The sequence below is a fragment of the Musa acuminata genome, chromosome BXJ2-2 (genome assembly GCF_036884655.1).
Source record: "Musa acuminata AAA Group cultivar baxijiao chromosome BXJ2-2, Cavendish_Baxijiao_AAA, whole genome shotgun sequence".
NCBI lineage: Eukaryota > Viridiplantae > Streptophyta > Magnoliopsida > Zingiberales > Musaceae > Musa > Musa acuminata.
Window position 1 is genome coordinate 17,611,867 of NC_088339.1, and position 15,615 is coordinate 17,627,481.

Genomic DNA, 15,615 nt, shown 5'->3' on the forward strand with positions numbered 1-15,615 from the left:
ACAAGGGTCACGTTCCAAAAAGAAGTGGAATTGGATTTGTGAGAAGTCCTCACCTAAATCCAACCACTTTTATAAAAGGCTCCATCTTACATGTTCAACACCAAGCAAAATGCAACTTTTGTTGCAAAATTGGGCACAGGACACATTATTGTCCATTCAAGAAAATTAGTCCAAACAAATTGATTTGGGTTCCTAAAGGAACCATGATAAACTCTATGCAACATGATAAACAATGTAGATCTATCTTTGAGGCACCCAAAAGCAAATGGGTACCTAAAAATTATCCTTTCTTGTAGAAACCCACACCATCCCAAGCTAGGAGCAAGAGATGGTACCTTGATAGTGGATGCTCAAGGCATATGACCGGAGATCCATCTCAATTCTCTAAGCTCACTAGCATAGATGAAGGCTATGTTACCTTCGGAGACAACAACAAGGGTAAAATCATTGGCAAAGGAACCATAGGTAACAAATCCAACTTCTTTATTGAAGATGTTTTGTTAGTTGATGGTTTAAAACATAACCTCTTGAGCATTAGTCAATTATGTGATAAAGGATACATTGTCAAATTCGAATCCAATGCTTGTATCATTGAAAAACCCCATAAAAACATGTCTATGATTGCATTAAAACAAAATAACGTATACACTATTGACATCAATGATTTGTGTAATGAAATGTGTTTTTCAGTTTTAAATGAGGATGCTTGGCTATGGCATAGAAGATTAGGTCATGCTAGCATGAAACTAATCACTCAAATATCATCTAAAGAACTTGTAAGAGGAATTCCTCATATCAAGTTCATCAAAGATAATGTATGTGATGCTTGCCAATTAGGTAAACAGATTAAGGGTAGTTTCAAAACTAAAAATCAAATAAGCACCTCTAGGCCCTTACAATTGATCCATATGGACTTGTTCGGACCAATCTCTTCATCAAGTCTAGGAGGTAGCAAATATGCCTTTGTCATTGTTGATGACTATAGCAGATATACATGGACCTACTCCTTAAAACAAAAAAATGAATGCTTTAGATATTTTACCAAGTTCTATAAACTTGTTCAAAATGAGAAGGGTTCTATGATTTCGTCAATAAGAAGCGATCATGGTGGAGAATTTCAAAACCACGATTTCCAAGAATTCTGTGAACTCAATGGATATAACCATAATTTCTCTACTCTAAGAAATCCTCAACAAAATGGGGTAGTAGAAAGAAAAAATCGAAATCTACAAGAAATGGCAAGAACCATGTTGAATGAACACAACCTACCCAAATACTTTTGGGCCAAAGCCATAAACACTGCATGCTATATTTTGAATAGAGTACTAGTAAGACCCTTACTCACCAAAACTCCTTATGGGTTATGGAATAACAAAAAACCCAATGTTTCATATTTTAAAGTCTTTGGGTGTAAGTGTTTTATCTTAAATGAAAAGGATAACTTAGGAAAATTTGATGCTAAATCCGATGAAGGAATCTTTCTTGGTTATTCTTCGGTTTCTAAAGCTTTTCGTATCTTCAATAAAAGAACTTTAATTATTGAAGAATCCATTCATGTTGTTTTTAATGAGATTTCTGAAATTAAGAAAAATGATCTTGATGATGATGTTAATTTTGATTCCTTAAATTTAAATGAAACCCCTTCTCCATCTAGCAACTTGGATGCATCCACTTCCGAAACATCCTTACCCAAGGATTGGAAGTATGTAGATGCTCATCCTAAGGAGCTAATATTAGGAGACACATCAAAGGGGGTTCAAACACGATCTTCTTTTAAAAATTTTTGTGCCAACACCGCCTTTCTCTCCCAAATTGAACCCAAATGTGTTGATGAAGCCATGAAAGATGATTCATGGATTATCGCAATGCAAGATGAATTGAATCAATTTGAGAGAAATGAGGTATGGACGCTTGTTCCTAGGCCAAATGACCATTTAGTAATTGGTACTAAATGGGTTTTCAGAAACAAGCAAGATGAAAATGGTATCGTGGTTAGAAACAAGGCTAGATTAGTGGCCAAAGGTTTCAACCAAGAAGAAGGTATCGATTACGAAGAAACCTTCGCACCTGTGGCTCGATTGGAAGCCATAAGGATGCTCCTTGCCTACGCTAGTAGTAATAATTTTAAGTTATTTCAAATGGATGTTAAAAGCGCTTTTTTAAATGGCTTTATTTCCGAAGAAGTTTATGTTGAACAACCTCCTGGATTTGAAAATAATAGCCTCCCTAATCATGTGTTTAGATTAACTAAAGCTCTCTATGGTTTAAAACAAGCCCTAAGGGCTTGGTATGAGAGACTTAGTTCTTTTCTTATCAAAAATAACTTTACAAAAGGCAAGGTTGATACTACATTATTTATCAAGAATTTTGAAAATAATTTTCTCATTGTTCAGATTTATGTTGATGATATCATCTTTGGCTCTACAAATGAATCTCTTTGTGAATCTTTTGCTAAAACTATGAGTCTTGAATTCGAAATGAGCTTAATGGGAGAATTAACATTCTTCTTAGGGTTACAAATCAAACAACTAAGCAATGACATCTTTATTAGTCAAACTAAATATGCCATGAATTTATTAAAAAGGTTTAATATGAACAACTCAAAGGCTAGTAACACTCCTATGAGCACCTCCACTAAGTTAGAAATTGATGAAAGTGGAGAAAGCTTTGATCAAAAAACTTATAGGGGGATGATAGGAAGTTTACTTTACCTCACTGCCATCAGACCAGACATCATGTTCAGTGTAGGACTTTGTACTAGATTTCAATCTAACCCTAAGATATCTCATCTCAAAGCAGTTAAAAGAATACTTAGATATCTTAATGGAACCACAAATCTAGGATTATGGTACCCAAAATCAGAAAATTTTGAGTTAACAGCTTATGCTGATGCGGACTTCGCTGGCTGTAGACTAGATAGAAAAAGCACATCAGGATCATGTCAATTTTTAGGACATGCCCTTGTTTCCTAGTCATCTAAGAAACAAAGCTCGGTTGCTCTATCAACAACCGAAGCTGAATATATTGCAGCAAGTGCATGCTGTGCACAAGTTGTATGGATGAAAAACACTTTAGAAGATTACAAAGTTAATCTTAAAGATATTCCCATTAAATGTGATAACACGAGTGCAATATGCTTAACTAAGAATCCTATACAACACTCAAGAACAAAACATATTGATATTAGACATCACTTTATACGAGATCATGTCACTAATCATGACGTAACCATAGAGTTCATTGATACTAAACATCAACTAGCTGACATTTTTACAAAACCTCTAAGTGAAGAACAATTTGATTTCATTCGAAGAGAATTAGGAATGTTGATGTGTCCGAATAGATAAATTTGTTAAAATTATTTTTCGGACTATATTGACAGATCGAATCACTTGATTGCCATGTTTCTATGATTATATGTGAAAATCTGCAACAAAATCTTGTCCGAATGCATCTTATTTATTCGAATGCTATAAAACAGATTTTCTCGTACACTTTCATGAAAAATAAGTTTCTCAAATAGATTTGATGAAGTGATTCATGTGTATGTATTCCATTCTGCAAAATCTTTACATAGACAATGGATTATAACAAAAAGGGGAAGAAGTATTTAAAGCAATCTGTGTAAAATTCCTCTATAAGCTTGCTATTATTATTTTCCTGGCATCATAATTATTATGCTTTTTGTTGATGACAAAGGGGGAGATATATGAATTGATAAACACTGCTATGATTATGCTATCCTTGCATCACCAAGAGATATATGAACATGTGCTAAAGTTTGCATTATGTTTGCATTATGCCTTGAGTTGATATCTTATCATATGAAGAAAATGCAAAACTTGCTAGAATATTTCAAATGTGTGCATAATGTAATAGTGCTTCACAGCTTTATATGATAATACATGATGAATTGTTACAATCACAATCATACAAACTTGATGATGTATGTCAAGCCTTGACATCATCTTTGAAGAGATACCTCATGATGAGTATCATGATGGGAGTATTGATAAGTTTAACTGATCTAACTTATCAATACGTCACTTGAATTCTTAGGTCTTGAATTCAAGGTTGACTTATCTCAACTATGGCATATAGACAGGGGGAGTTAAGGATAACTCCATTATCAATTGATTGTCATCATCAAAAAGGGGGAGATTGTTGAATCTCGGATTTTGATGATGAAGTCAATTGTCATTTGTTGTCTAATCTATATGTTGAGATAAGTGTGCAGGATTAACTACGATGAAAGTTAGACAAGCAGCAGGAGTTGCGCCGGAGTCAAGTTCATGATCACGTTGGGAGTTCGAGAGTTCGACGGAAGTTCGGACGGTCGTCGGAGGTTCTGCGAGAACAGATCCGAGAAGTCCAGAAGCTTGCCAAGCGAAGCTCATCGGAACTCGCCAAGTGGATTGTCGCAAAGTCCAGGAGTTTGCCGGAAGTCCGCAGAAGCATCACCGAGGGTTCATCGGATGATCGACGGAAGTTCGCCGGAAGAAGCGATTGACGCACCGAAGCAAAGCTGCAGAAATTGTCTTAGATCTAATCGTAGTTAGCACATTGATTAAGTTGGAAAATGGGAGGTGATCCCATTAGCTTAATCTTGGGGCAATTGGGCCCCTGAAAGACTGAAATTGGGCCGAATGGAGCTAACCATTCGGACCCTGATTGCACCAGGAGGTGCAACCGCCTAGGCCAGGAGGTGGCATCGCCTGGGCTAAGCCTCCTAGCGAGACTGGGCGGTGCAACCTCCCCAGCCAGGAGGTGGCACCGCCTGAGCTCAGTCTTCGAGCAAGACTAGGCGGTGCAACCTCCATGACAGAGAGGTGGCACCGCCTGAGCTCAGTCTTCGAGCAAGACTGGGCGGTGCAACCTCCCTGACAGAGAGGTGGCACCGCTTGAGCTCGGTCTTCGAGCTCTGGCAAAGAGGTGCAACCGCCTCCGTCAAGAGGTGGCACCGCCTGGGCTCAGTCTTCGAGCTCTGCCAGGCGGTGCAACCTCTCTAGTCAGGAGGTACAACCGCCTGATCTCGGAATTCTGGGATTTGATCGTTTTGAGCTCCAAATTTGAATTGGGTTGGGGCCTATAAATACCCCACCCATTCAGCACTGAAAAGATACAGACCTACACCGAATTCTTGATCTTTTCTGTGATTCTAAGAGCTCAAATTTGTGTAAAGTCCTAAAGCTCTCCTCTTTCTGTTCTTCAAGTCTTGAGTTGTAAAGAGAGGAGAGAAAGGTCCTGTAAGGGTTGTCTCCTGAGCCCATCAAAAAGAGTGAATCTGTAAAAGGGCAGTTGGCCTTCGCCTATTGAAGGAAGGCCTCTAGTTGACGTCAGTGACCTCGTCGGTGGAGGAAGCCAAAAGTGGAGTAGGTCAAGACTGACCGAACCACTCTAAATCTCTGGTTTGCGTTTATTTTGAGCACTTTATCATTACTGCAAACCTCCTACATAGCTACTACTCTCTGCGGCTTTACGAACAAGTTTCTAAGTGCTGATCTTTCCGAATCTGCATTCAGACGTAAATCGTATTTTCATACATTACAGTTTACGATTACGTTTTGTAACTGCAAACTGTCTTCTGCGCTTTTACGAACGAGTTTCTTTGAAGTTTACATTTACGTTTTGATTCTATTTATAACTGCAAACTGTCTTCTGCAATTTTACGAACGAGTTTCAAGGTTTAGACGAAAATCTGCATTCAAACGTAAAACTGCATTTAGACGTAAATCGGCTTTCCTCGTATAATCATCAGATTTTAGTTTACGTTTACGTCTTGAACTGCATATTGCCTTCTGCGAGTCTATAAACGAGTTTCAAAGTTCAGACGTAAATCTGCGTTTAGACGTAAATCTACTTTTTGCAGATTACTTTTTGGGCTGTACAATAGCAGCACACTGTCTTTATACTTCTGCTTAAACTGCTTTTGATCTAAACAAGTGATTTACGCAATCTGAGCTTAGACGTAAACTGCGCTTAGACGCAAACTGTGTTTAAACGCAAACTGCGTTTAGACGCAAACTGTGTTTAGACGTAAACTGCACTTAATCATAAGTAATCGTAGAATCGGCTTTTGTATCAAAATAGTTTTTATCGAACGAACGCAGCTTTCGTTTTTAATCGCTGAAAGATTTCCGCTGCACTAATTCACCCCCCCCCCCCCCCCTCTTAGTGCTCTCGATCCTAACAGAAGGAAGAAATATGCAATTATCTCTTAGTCCTGCAGCAATAGTTTCTCCTGCAAGCGCCTATGATCACAATTCAAAATCCGTCCGTCGGTGACCTTAACATCAAACCTGCAGCGATTCTCGATAGGTAATGATATCCGAACAGCAAGCTTACTATTTAGGAAGTTAGTAGTACTGCCCGTGTTGATGAGAACAGTGATTGGTTGTTGTTTGAGAAGGCCTCCAATTTTCATCGTTTGCCGGTTTGAGTAGCTAGATAGTGTATGTACCGTAACTTCGGTCGGTTGTGGCTCTTCTTCTGCATCTTCTTCTTCATGTTCAAGGCTCTCTTTTGGATGTTCAATGACCTCTTCTTCTATCGGTTCAATCATAAGAAGTCCCCCTTTACTACAGCGATGCTCACGGCTCCATGGCTCGTCACAATGCCAACATAACCCCTTCGCATATCGCTCCCGAAGCTCTTCTCTTGTTAACCTCTTTAGTGTAGGGACTTGGTCGACAGTAGGGGGGGCTAAGGGCTTCAATATTACTGGTTGAGGAGAGACCCTAGTCCTCCGAGCTTCATGGTTCAATTGCTCCTCTTGATGTCGTGCGAAAGAGATGGCTGCCATAAGCGTATACGGTTGTCGCGCTTTAACTTCTCCTCGGATCTCCGGCTTCAAGCCCTCAATGAAGGTCCACAATAGCTGTTTTTAAGACCAATCATGAGTTTGATTAGATAACCTTTCAAACCTGGTTTGGTACTCCTGAATGGTGGAGGTTTGTTGGATCTTTGCTAGTTGTTCGTCAATATTCTCGTAATCGGTTGGTCTGAAGCGAATCAGCAGTCCTTCTTTGAATTGTCGCCATGAAAGGACTCCATAAGTATGTTCAAACCAGTTAAACCACTGTATAGCATCCCCTTCAAGATGTATAGCTGCAATTTTTCCCATAGATACATTCGCGGTTTTGTGGTACCGAAAATATCGCTCCGCGCGCGAGATCCAACCAATCGGGTCTCCTTCTTCCCATCTAGGGAAGTCCACTCTCATGCATGGATAGTTGGGGTTGGTCATAGAGCTTCCCCTCTCTTGGAAGTCATATCTTTGGGGTTGGTGTGATTGGGCAAAGCTCTCTCCTTGATGTGATTTCTTCGGGCTTAATGGTCGGCCCAATCTGAGTTCGGTAAAGAGCATCCAAAACTTATCCTCCATTCGCGCCTCCAAGGCTTCGAATTTAGCATTGATTACCTCCTTAGATGCCATAATATATGCCTCCAAATCTATGATGTTAAGATCTCTCTTTTGTTGTTAGGTTAAAGGCATGTATAGGTTGAGAGAAGTGATGGTCAAAAGGGTTGGTGGATTGGTGGATGTAGGCTACGATTTAGGCTTGTTTTGTGGCAGTTTTGGGTGCAGTTTGAGGGTGTGGTTTAGTAGAGTTTTAGGGTTGTGGTTGAAAGTTTTGGATCTATGGTAGATGGTAGCAAAGGTTTGACAGAAATCCGTGGAAGTTGCAGCAAGTATGTGCTGTCTTGTAAGAGTAGAATTGTCGTCGAAGAAACAACGGTTTCTCGACGTAATTTCCACCAAAAACTTGTGAGAATTGAGGAGGGAATTGATAGTAAAATCACAGTTTATATGACAGCAAGGATATCTAATTTAATCAAAAAAATTTCGGTAGTATAACAGCAAGGAAATTGGTGCAAGTTGCAATTGCAGAATCATCGTTGAAAATTTTCAGCGGGTTACGATGAAAATTTGCAGCAACATAAAATCGTTTTTAGAGATGAATTTCTTAATAGATCAATCTTAAATGGAAGCCAAGATGATCTATGAAGTGTATAAGAAATTTCATTCAAAAAAGATTGCAAATAGATGGGTTAAGGCAACGATATGCAGCTGAAATTTTCTGCAGCATAGATTTTCAAGTGCAGCAGATTGGACATAAAAGATTAGTAGTTTATATTAAGAATTTTTCGATGAAACCAAAGGGAAATCTACTGTTAGGAAGTGTCAAAGATGTCATAAAAATTTCGTAGAAATTTGGATAGAAAAAGCACAGTAGCAAGATCAAACAGATGGTGCTATGCGGCTTGAATTCTGCAATTCAAGTGCAGCAGATTGGACATAAAAGATCAGTAGTTTATATTGAGAATTTTTTGATGAAACCAAAGGGAAATCCACTGTTAAGAAGTGTCAAAGATGTCATAAAAATTTCGTAGAAATTTGGATAGAAAAAGCACAATAGCAAGATCAAATAGATGGTGCTATGCGGCTGGAATTCTGCAATGTATCTTTCGTCGTAGAGATGAAAACTTTGTGACGAAAAGTTTATGCAGCAATATAGGAACGATTTTTTTTTTTTTTGGATTTTCGAATAAGGATAACTAAATTGCAGCAACAGTAAGGTAGGAAACCAGAACCTGTTGCAATTCACGGGGAGATCAAAGGATGATCCGTGGTGGTGGAGATGATGACGAAATTCGGTGATGATCTTTTAAGCAATTGTGGGAATTACTTTGGATGGTTGTAGAGGGTTGATGGATGGCTGTGGAAGGGCAGAGAGACACCAAGAACGCTGCTCTGATACCAGGTGTTAGAACCCTTGTAGATTCTAAACTTGGGGTTGATCTCTTTAGGGGATCTACCTCCTTGGAACTCTATAGGGGTTCCTCCCTCCAAGTTGCTGCTCAAAGGCTGCAGAAAAGATTCATCTATTGCTTAAGAAAAGAGAAGGAATACATGGCTATTTATAGGGCTTCTAAACCCTAACTCCTAATAGGACTCCTACTTAAGACTCTTACTTCTAACCAACTCCTAATAGGACTCCTACTCAAGACTCATATTCCCTTACAACTCCTAATTCTTCTCTAAGAAAAAACCTCCTACATGAATGCCCCTCACAATTAGGACTCTCCTAGCTAGAGTCCTAACAGAATGTCCCTCTCAATTAGGACTCTCCTAGCTAGAGTCCTAACATTTTTATATGAATGTCCCTCTCAATTAGGACTCTCCAAGCTAGAGTCCTAACAGTGTGATGTCGGACAGCAAGAATTTTAATCTCATCTGCTATGAAATCTCTCTGTTATTAGGATGATCATAACTCTTAGTTATTAGAGGAAATCTCTCTGTTATCAGGATTATCATAACTCTCATAGAGATATTACTTTTCTTACATAAAGTAAACAGCGAAGACGAAATTTTATCCCAAAATCTTGTTTCTCTTTAACTAGTTGATATCTTCGGTAATCCAAAACTTTATCTCTCTATATCAAATGATACACCTAATCCTAATAGAATCCAAGAAAGGAAAAACGTGTAGGAATAGATAACCCATGACACTCTCTAACAGTATTTGGTAGGCCTAATTCCTTTACGAGCAATGAAAAAATATGTGCATGAATCGCCTACACGTGCATGAATGTGCATGAATCACCTAATTTCTTTACGAGCAATGAAAAAAAATGTGCATGAATTACCTACATTATCTCATTTGCTTAACCCTACTTGTAGGTTTTTTTGTCGTTAGTGGCATGATTGATTTAGAGATGTGAGATGACAAAAAATATCTTGAGCCATAATATATTATGAATATTATTGAATTTTAATTATAATTATTAATAAATAAAATTTTTAATTATGATAAGATTTTTTAGGATATATCTTGATAGGAGAGACTTTTCTAATTATTTATCCTAGACACTTTCCTCTCATCTATAAATAGACGAGACCTCCTAAGGATTAAATATAATATATTATGCGAATATACGAATATGCGGATACACAAATAAAAGAAGATGAGGATACGTGACACTATTGAGAGATTATAGATCTTCTCTCATCTCTCTTTAGTCACATGAACCAGTCAATAAGAAATTATAGATTTTCTGTCATCTCTCCTTTGTCCCTAATCTATCGATCAACGTAATCCAGTGAAGGATAGGAAGGGAAGAGAAGATAAGTCTAGTTCTCCTTATATATCAACATCACTAAAGCTTTTAAATTCAATGATGGTATATCTGTAGATCAGATAAAAGCTCTCTTAGTAGCATCAAAAGGTATGTATCATAAATTTAAATATATTGTTATTTAATTTTAAATTTTGACATTAAAATTTTTATATAAAAATAACATAAGGATGATTTTTATGCTTACAATTAGTATTAGAGCCATGATTGTGAAATTAAATACTTTCACCACCTTGTCCCACGTCAGATGCTCATTCGTCTTTTAGTTGTGCTTGGAGATTGCAAACACAACAATATCATGGATGTGGAGTTCCTCGAGGTCCCAAATGGGCTTCTACCCTCCCAACTTCTGAGCATGATATTAGAGCAATAACAATTAACAAGATCGATAATAAAAAGTTTAACGAGTAAACCCGTGTCTTGTAGCCATTGTGCAGGTGGTAATAAGAGATCCACCTCGGCGATGTGCACAAATGTACGGATGATTCGACCACCAACCATTATCAAATTTTAATTTAAAGGAAAAAAAAGAGACAAATTTTGATTTCTCTTTGACTTTTAAAAAAATTCTGTATGATTATCATATATGCAGGAAAGGCTAGAGGGAGAAAGCTGTCCTTTAGTTATGCAGGAATAAGAGTCCTTATGTCTTCGTGTTATTAGTTCAGATCTCAATTGTTCGAGTTAGATATTGAGTAAGAGATAATTAAAGTTTTTTTACAAGTCTATCTCATACAATTTGAGTGAAGACATGGTTTGTCCAAGGTACCAAATCTATAAAACTATGTTAAGGGCATTCTCGTCGAGTGCCTCTTTGATGCTTAAATTAGTTTGAGATTCAGAGGATTTGGATGGAATTTTTAGAGTATGTATTAATGTTTATGGGGAACGCACCTAAGGATCCCCTTTTTTTATAGTGGATTCTAAGGATCATTACTCTCATAGATGATGATGGTTATGGGGTAAATTATATGTTGCTCTTGAGCTTAATTGTGATCGTGGTGATGTGGTATGTCGAACCCAAAATATGATAATGGTTGGTCTGAGTTGGTCACACGATGTTGGGATGTCATCCACATGAAATGTCGACCTCTTGTTGACCACGTGGCATTCAGGAGTGCAGCATTGGGGTGTAGGACGTGTAGCGCTTATCATCCACGTCCTACACCCTAAACCCTAAACCCTAAACCCTAAAAAAATAACTATTTTTATAATAATGTCTTGTAGAACAATTTAATTTATTTATGCAACACAAATTCTACAATTTTACCAGTTCACTCTGATCAGAGTAAAATATTCTTAATCCATGTATGACATATAATCAGTTTAAGATTTGCATCGGAAAAGTGATAATACAATCTCAATGAGATTGAATAATAATACAATCTAAAAGCTTCAACTATTTTTGTTGAGCAGAAACCGAACGAATATATAATATTATTCATTTACATCTACAACTATTATTCATGTATAAGTTAATTATCAGTTACCAAAATAAATCTTAAATATATATTAGATTTATTAAATCATGATCATGACGAGAATAGAATGACACGACGTGCATTGTGATAACACAGGATTTATTCGTCACCACATAAGCAAAGGAACAACGCATCGCCTCTCAGCGTTGTAGGCCGATGACTTATTCGACACACGTACGAATACTGCTGACACAACATCAAGCTTTCAGCTTCCTTTATTCGACACGGATACCGCTAAGGCATTAATTAGTTCCGCTTGAAGGAGATGAGCTTCCGGAAGTTCTCCCATTCCTTCTCCCACACCACCGCCTCGTACCCGGCGGACGCGCCCTTCTCGTTTTTGGCTACCAGCAGCAGTTTGTAGTTGACCCCGGCCACCACCTGGCTCTGACCTTTCACCACGTTCACCAAGGTCAGAGGCTCCTTCGCCTCTTTGTTGTGCTCGGAGACAGCGAATACAGCGATATCATGGACGTGGGGGTTGTTAACGTCTACCGGAGTCCAACTACCGAGTTTTTCCTATCCAAAGCGAGATGGAGCATGAGCAGCAAAAAAAGAGAAGAGTATAGATCAGGAGGAAGAAGATGATGATGATGAAATGGTGAGAGGCGGTTCGATGTAATATTGGCCACTCACCTGAATCAGCACGAAGGACTCGAGCACCTTCTCGCCCTTCAAGGACTCGTACACAACTGCCACGTACTTAGCCGTGGATAATCCATCTTTCACCTTCAGCGTGAGGTTATAGTTCATCCTGCTCACTAACTGCTTCTGACCGACCAGCACCTGAGAGAGTTCGAGACCCTTGTTCTCCTGAACGTTATACTGGGAGACTGCGAACACGGCGATCTCACGCACATGGGGGTCGTTGAGGTCCCGGATGGGCTGCCAGCCGCCCAGAAACTGAGCATGAGAGGTCAAGACGGAGGAGGAGACGAGGAGGAGGAGAAGCATAGGGAGAAGGCGACTCATGGTGAGGCAGGTTGATGGGCTCGCTGGGAGTAGGTGAGTGAGGGGCAAAGAAAGGGGAGGGGGGATGAGCTACTTATAGTGCTGGCAGTAGCAATAGCACGATATTCAATTTCAATTGTAGATCGGGCCACTGTCTTTTGCTTCATAGAACTCTAATTGATTGGATTAGACCCAAAAAAAATCACATATCCTGATATGGAGTTTCTATCATCAAAGTTTCTCGCCCAATCAGTATCAGCAAAGGCATGAAGATGAAGTTGAGTGGTTTTGTCGAGAAAGAGATCATGATTAAGGGTCCCTTTAAGATACCGTAAAATCCGTTTAACCGCAGACCAATGCATAGCAGAAGACTGGTGCATGTATTGAGATAATTTATTGACTGCAAATAAGATATCTGGACGGGTGAGAGCTTGATATTCACCCCCACCATCAGAGTAGACTGTTTTAATTGTAGACTGAAAGATGTTTTCGACCAACTTTTTAAAGTTGGTAAAAATTGAGTAAAATAGTATACAAAAACGACATAAAATCTAAACTTGTCAAAGGAAGTGACGGGAGCAGAACCCCAAACATCAGTATAAATAATTTCAAATGGTGTAAAACATGATATGGAAGAAGAACCAAAAGGGAGTCTATGACTTTTATTATTGAGACAAGCATCACAATAAACGCTATTATTTGTAGGAGTAGAAAGAGAACAACGAGAAAGTAATTTATTTTGGATAGAGATGGAGGGATGACCGAGACGACGATGCCACACATCGATTGAAGCTGCCACTGAGGAGTAAACATTGGGTTGTTTGAGTTGTGGAATGGTCGACCATTCATAAACATTATCCTTACTCTGACCTTGGAGCAAGGATACCCCCGTGTTCAAATTCTTGACAAGAAAAGAGTTAGGAAAGAATTCAATAGAGGTATTATTTTATTTTTAAAATTAAAAAATAGAAATAAGATTGCGTTTAATGTGAGGCGCACACAAAATATCATCGAGTGTAAAAGTTATGGTAGGTGAATTAAGCATTATAGAACCAATATGAGTAATAGGAAGTCCTATACCATCACCGATGATGATGTCGTCATGTCCACTATAGTTGTTGTGGATCGATAAGTTCTGTAGATCAGAGGTAATGTGGTGTGACGCGCCAGAGTCCACGATCCAAATATGATCAGTAGTGTTTGGAGTAGTTGCGAGATTTGCTTGAGGCCAATGTGATTGTGTAGGAAGTCGGGGTCGAGATCGATAGACCTTTGCAGAGTGACCGAGTTTATCACATAATTGGTAGACAACTCTTCGTTGATTTGTGTGTCGAGGGTGCCAGGACTGCTGATGATTGAAGTAGCCACCTTGGTTGTCATGATTGAAATGTTGATGATGTGGAGGAGGGGTTTGGTTGGAGCTCAAAGGTTTAGAAGACATCTTGGTCGAACCTTTGTTGATAGTCTTGTTATACTGATAGCCCCTCCTCATGAATTTTTGATTGACTTGAGCCATGATGGATGGTCCTAACAATTTATCCTCACGTTTGAGATATATCTCAAAATCAGTCAGCTTGTCGTAGAGTTCTTCGAACGACACTAGTGAATCACGTGCCCGTATTGCTGCTGCCAGTTCCTTGTACTCGTCTCCTAGGCCGTTGAGGATATGGACAATAACTTCTTCATCACTAAGGGAATGACCTATCAAGGCCAAGTTATCGATAATAATCTTTATGTTGTGCAGATAATCAGTAACAGTACAGATAATATTTATCGTTAATTTATGTTGTGCAGATAATCAGCAAATTAAATACTTTCACCACCTTGTCCCACGTCAGATGCTCATTCGTCTTTTAGTTGTGCTCGGAGATAGCAAACACAACAATATCATGGATGTGGAGTTCCTCGAGGCCCCAAATGGGCTTCTACCCTCCCAACTTCTGAGCATGATATTAGAGCAATAACAATTAACAAGATCGATAATAAAAAGTTTAACGAGTAAACCCGTGTCTTGTAGCCATTGTGCAGGTGGTAATAAGAGATCCACCTCGGCGATGTGCACAAATGTACGGATGATTCGACCACCAACCATTATCAAATTTTAATTTAAAGGAAAAAAAAGAGACAAATTTTGATTTCTCTTTGACTTTTAAAAAAATTCTGTATGATTATCATATATGCAGGAAAGGCTAGAGGGAGAAAGCTGTCCTTTAGTTATGCAGGAATAAGAGTCCTTATGTCTTCGTGTTATTAGTTCAGATCTCAATTGTTCGAGTTAGATATTGAGTAAGAGATAATTAAAGTTTTTTTACAAGTCTATCTCATACAATTTGAGTGAAGACATGGTTTGTCCAAGGTACCAAATCTATAAAACTATGTCAAGGGCATTCTCGTCGAGTGCCTCTTTGATGCTTAAATTAGTTTGAGATTTAGAGGATTTGGATGGAATTTTTAGAGTATGTATTAATGTTTATGGGGAACGCACCTAAGGATCCCCTTTTTTTATAGTGGATTCTAAGGATCATTACTCTCATAGATGATGATGGTTATGGGGTAAATTATATGTTGCTCTTGAGCTTAATTGTGATCGTGGTGATGTGGTATGTTGAACCCAAAATATGATAATGGTTGGTCTGAGTTGGTCACACGATGTTGGGATGTCATCCACATGAAATGTCGACCTCTTGTTGACCACGTGGCATTCAGGAGTGCAGCATTGGGGTGTAGGACGTGTAGCGCTTATCATCCACGTCCTACACCTTAGCCACAAGGCATTGGGGTGTAGGACACGTAGTGCTTATGTGTCCACCACATATTACTGAGGTGGTAGTCAGGTCAATATTTTCATATCACATATTAAGAGTCATGTATAGGTATGTTGTTTATTAATGAGATATTCTAAAGATTATCTAGATCCTTAGCTATGATTGTCTATAGATTCTCACATATAAGAGAATATGTAGACACACCATGAGTATACATGACCATTACACCCTAAACCGTAAACCCTAAACCCTTAGGGTATATGGTTAAGGTTTAGGGT

General features: G+C 38.7%; 1 protein-coding gene across 1 annotated transcript; it reads right to left on the bottom strand.

Annotated features, from left to right (window-relative positions):
* Window positions 1-11,703: 11,703 nt before the first annotated feature.
* Window positions 11,704-12,634, bottom strand: LOC135604909 (cysteine proteinase inhibitor 1-like). The gene is made up of 2 exons (XM_065094557.1): window positions 12,258-12,634; window positions 11,704-12,140 (listed from the first exon to the last, which is right to left on the bottom strand). The coding sequence occupies exons 1-2, from the start codon at window positions 12,591-12,593 to the stop codon at window positions 11,868-11,870; spliced, it is 609 nt and encodes a 202-aa protein (XP_064950629.1). The 5' UTR covers window positions 12,594-12,634; the 3' UTR covers window positions 11,704-11,867.
* Window positions 12,635-15,615: the final 2,981 nt, after the last annotated feature.